Raw genomic sequence first — 5000 nt, forward strand, 5'->3', positions numbered from 1 at the left:
CTGGTTTGGTTTCTGTCCGTTTCAATCTCTCTTTCTCTGTATGTCTATATATATTTATACATATGCACTTGCACACATACGCACATATACAATATATATATATATATATATATATATATATATATATATACATATATATAAATATATATATACATACATATATGTATATGTATATATATATATATATATATATATATATATATATATATATAATATACACACATATACAAATTTATAAACATGTAAGGGTGCGTGCGTGTGTTTCTGTTGCTGCACACCCTCTTTTTTCGTTATTCCGCAACTCATCCCCACAAAAAGCAGCTCCCGCCACCGAGATAGCGTATCGAGCCATCCCGCCGCCGCCGATGAGAATTCCCAAAAGGCAGAAAGCGGTTCTCTCGGGCGCCGGGTTCGCTGAGTCCTGAGGGCTGAGCTGCCGTCTGCCCGGCGTGTAATTACAGACACCTCTTATCTCCCTTCCATTCAGGAGTAATTATCCTCTTGATGATGCGATTAACTGATAAGGGCTTTTAATGAAGAGATAAATCAATTGATGGGTATATGCACACATCCTTTTACGCAAACACGCACGCATGAACACGCACATGAGAACGCACATGCACACGTACAGACACATACTCGCACGCATGCACACACACACACACGCATGTGCGTGTGTTTGTGTATTTGTGCACAAAGAATGGGAGAGAGTAGAAGAGTTATAGATGCAAGGAGATATGTAGATGGAGAGACAGATGGATACACAAATATTGATCCCGTTTTGTATATCTAGTAAACAGAGAGAGGAAGAGATACACATATCGGCACTACAGATATAAAAAGATGGATAGAGATAGACAGACATAGATTTATAGAAATATATAGCAATATGTAGATAGCTTTTTAGGCATATCATCAGACATATTGTATATATATGAATGTATGCATGTATATATGTATATATGTACACACACATACATACATATATATATATATATATATATATATATATATATATATATATATACATTTATGTATAGATAAGTCGATAAATATAGATAGATGCCCATATAGGTAGATATAGATTATTAGGTGGGATAATATAGAAGGGAGGGAGGGAAGGGAGGAGGGAGGGAGGGAGGGAGAGAGAGAGAGAGAGAGAGAGAGAGAGAGAGAGAGAGAGAGAGAGAGAGAGAGAGAGAGAGAGAGAGAGAGAGAGAGAGAGAGAGAGAGAGAGAGAGAGAGATAAATAGATAGATAGATAGAGAGAGGGGAGGGGAGGGAGAGAGAGAGAATGTAAAATAAAGAGAAAGACCGAGGACGAGAAAACGAGAACGAAAATGTGAAAAAAGAGAGAGAGAAAAAAAAGAATTTACAAGTACATTTATAACCTATCGATCACGTGTTAGAAATCCCCCGTTCCATAATCCACATTAACAAAGACCTTTCCTCAACCACCACAGAATACAAAGGCAGTCCCCACCACCGCATGATGTTGGCGTGAGTTCTCTTCGTGGGCGTGAGAGGTGATGCGACGTCTTAACAAATCTTCGGGTTCCCTTAACTCAGAACCATACAAGGGGATTCTCCGGTTCGAGATTCTAACACATGTGGAGTGAAGGGGATTTGAGCGTGATAAGTGTGGGAGGGAGGGAGGAAGGGTGGGTGGGAGGGTGGGAGGGTGGGAGGGTGTGTGTGTGTGTGTGTGTGTGTGTGTGTGTGTGTGTGTGTGTGTGTGTGTGTGTGTGTGTGTGTGTGTGTGTGAGTGTGTGCGTGCGTGCGTTTCTGCGTCTTTACGAGTGTTTATTATTCAGTTTGTTAATTTGTGTGCGTTTGCAGTCAGGATGCTCCATTCTTATACCTTGATGCTATCTGTTTATAATCACCCTGTTTGATTATGTTAATTATCAACTCATCCTTAAAAATAAGACACTGTTGAAGCCTTATCTTATCGGCGAGTTCCCAAGGCAATGGAGGAACCGACATAACTTTGGCTTCTCAGTATGATTGGGCAGTGTTATTGCTGATAGTGTCTACTCAAGATACTGCCGTTGCTATACCTTAGACCAATATCCTGATTACTCCCAAAAATGCTAAGTTACAAGAAGCTTTTGACTGTTGCATTTTCCCTTTTAATTATCTGTGAAGCTCGAAGGGTTTTGGGCACAGACGAGATACCCAGCGTTCAGGAAAGTCGTCATGCACGTGCCCTTCCCTGCCCGATCCCTGAAGACATCCTCCCATGCACGTGCTCTGAAGACGTCGACGGGGCGATAGACATGGACTGTTCACACGTAGAGAGCGAGGAACAACTAGCCAGGGTGTTCACTGCAACCATCCCGTTCCCCAATTTCCGAAGACTCGTCATATCGCAAAACACCCACTTAAAATCTCTCCAACGAGGTGCTTTGGGCCGGACGTCGTTCAGGGAGATCTACGTCATGGGGAGTGTCCTGCAGGAAGTCCAAGAAGGGGCGCTGAACAACAGCCACGCCACTCTCACCGACATTCGGATCTACTCGAACAACCTGTCGGACTTTCCCTTCCAGGAACTACCTCTTTTCACGTCCCTGCTCCGCCTGGACCTGAATCACAACGACCTAGCGTACTTCCCGGTGCTGCAGTCGGATGTTCTATCGTACGTTGACTTGGGATACAACCACATCAGCGACCTGCCGAGTGAGGCCTTCAGGAACGTCTCGCAGGTGGCCGAGGTTCACCTGACTGGGAACAGAATACAGGAGATTCACACAGGTATTTGACATCCTCGCTTTTGTAATGCATGTCGTAGTTATTCCCCGGTTCATAGGACTACAACAGTATTTTTTCCATATATCGTATTTTCCCCAGTTGATCGGTTTACTATATAACATTATTATTTTTTTTTTATAAATTAAAGCTCATAAATTCTATCTTTATTTATTTGTTTTTTTAATCTTGTTATTATCATTATTTTTACGAGTGGCAATATTAATAACAGTCAATAGGAGAACAGCGTTGAATAGTCTTTCACAAAGATTCCTACGAAATGCAATTTAATACTTTGTTTCTTCTTTCTCTTTCTTATGTTTCCTCTACTTCTTCCTCCCTTCCCATCTTCTTCCTTTAAATCCCAAGAATATCAGAATATCCAGTAAACTTCGTCAGAACAAGAAAAAAAAGGAATTTGACTCTGATTAAACATCTCCGTTATTGATGTTTTTTTCTCTTTATCCTTGCTAAATCTTCTATTCCTCATTCTCAATGTCCTCAAACAATGTAGAATATCTAATAACAATGAAATACCTCATCATATCATTATTGTTATCACCATCCTCCTCCTTCTCATCATCATCACCACCATCCTCCTTCTCTTCCTCATCACCACCAACATCATCATCATCATCACCATCCTCCTTCTCCTCTTCCTCATCATCACCATCCTCTTCATCATCATCATCACCACTATCCTTCTCCTCATAATCACCATCCTCCCTCTCCTCTTCCTCATCACCATCCTCATCATCATCATCATCACCACCACCACCCACCAAAACTTAACCACCACGCCCACCCTACCCAAACCCAGGCACCTTCGCCGGCTACGCAAAACTGGCCTTCGTTTCCCTCGGCGACAATCAGCTGTTTTTTGTTTACCCCGGGGCGATCCAGCTGACTTCGCTCCAGCACAACACGGTTCATCTGCACAACAACCTCATTTCCTCGCTGGAGGTCAATGCTATCGCAGGTCAGTGTGTGGAGGCTGTTAGGTTGCTATTTTTGGTGGTGGTGATGATGATTGTGATGATGATTAATGAAAATGGGATAATAACAGTGGTGATGATAATGATGGTGGTGATAATCATAATGGAAAACAATAAAAAAGTTGATAATGGTAATGAGAATAATAAAAATGATGATAATGATAATTACAATAATGATTATAGCATTGATAGTAATGATAATGATAATAATAGAAATGATGATAATGATGATGATGATGATAATAATAAATAATGATAATAGTAATGATTATAATAACACTGATAATAACAATAATGACGATAATAATAATGATAACAATAAGGATTTAAATAATAATAGTAATGACGACAATAACAATAACTGTAAGAATAATGATGATAATATGTCAATTTTGATAATAACGTTAATATAGATAATGAAAATGATAATGGTGATGATAATGTTAATGATAATAGTGGTAATAATGATAATAATGATAGTGGTAATAATAATAATGATAACCTTAATCATAATAGTTATAATTTTCCATTATCTGTTATCATCTTTATCATTGTCACCACCACCATCATCGTTATTACTGTCATATCAACAACAATTAATAGGTCATTAACTCACTATACCCAGGTGTTGTTGAGGGTTTTGTATCTTAGAACAATATCAGTAAATGTGACATCATTAAAAGGAGGTAACCATCTCACTATACCCAGGTGTTGTTGAGGGATTCGTGTCCTTGCACAATAACAGTATAACGACCTTGGATGAGGAATCTTTACGACCACTTCTGGAGGAGCAAGTCGAAGTCGATCTCTCAGGTATAGTTTATCATTATGATTGGGTTGTTTGGTTGTTAAGGGTTGTTATGGTGGTTGTTGTGATGTCTATTTTATTTTTTTTTAGTTCTATTTGGTGTTTTTTTATTCCTTTTTTCTGTTTTACGCCTTCCATCTCTCTATTCCTCTCTCCTTCTCGGTCTCTGTTTTTGTCTGTCTGCTTGTATCTCCTTTTCTCCGTTTGTCTTTCTCGCATTCTTTCTCTCTTTCTCTCTCTCCCATTCCCCTCTACGTCTGCCTTCCCCCTTCTCTCTTCTCTCTTAAACCTACTTTATCGCCTCTTTGTTGACCTCCTCCTCCCCCCAACTCTGCCTCCTTATTCCTCCCTCTCCTCTCACTTCCTCCTTTGTAAAAATAATAAAGACGTAACAAAAAATGAAACAAAACAATAATTATAAGAAATGAAATAAAAAAAAAAACGATTTT

At 39.5% G+C, this 5000-nt stretch overlaps 2 protein-coding genes across 2 annotated transcripts in view; one reads left to right on the forward strand and one right to left on the reverse strand.

Moving 5' to 3' along the window:
- Positions 1–1986, reverse strand: part of LOC138861571 (AAC-rich mRNA clone AAC11 protein-like) — a 17746-nt gene extending 15760 nt beyond the window's left edge. The window contains exons 1-2 of the mRNA XM_070121348.1: positions 1862–1986; positions 1469–1601 (exon numbers count right to left, since the gene is read on the reverse strand). Coding sequence (XP_069977449.1) covers positions 1469–1601; positions 1862–1986 — 258 coding nt within the window. The remainder of the gene's footprint in view (positions 1–1468; positions 1602–1861) is intronic.
- Positions 1987–2037: 51 nt separating this feature from the next.
- Positions 2038–5000, forward strand: part of LOC113805702 (oplophorus-luciferin 2-monooxygenase non-catalytic subunit) — a 3290-nt gene continuing 327 nt past the window's right edge. Inside the window, exons 1-3 of the mRNA XM_027356757.2 lie at positions 2038–2754; positions 3569–3727; positions 4452–4556. Coding sequence (XP_027212558.2) covers positions 2091–2754; positions 3569–3727; positions 4452–4556 — 928 coding nt within the window. The 5' untranslated portion in view covers positions 2038–2090. The remainder of the gene's footprint in view (positions 2755–3568; positions 3728–4451; positions 4557–5000) is intronic.

Source organism: Penaeus vannamei, chromosome 4 (assembly GCF_042767895.1).
Source record: "Penaeus vannamei isolate JL-2024 chromosome 4, ASM4276789v1, whole genome shotgun sequence".
Lineage (NCBI taxonomy): Eukaryota > Metazoa > Arthropoda > Malacostraca > Decapoda > Penaeidae > Penaeus > Penaeus vannamei.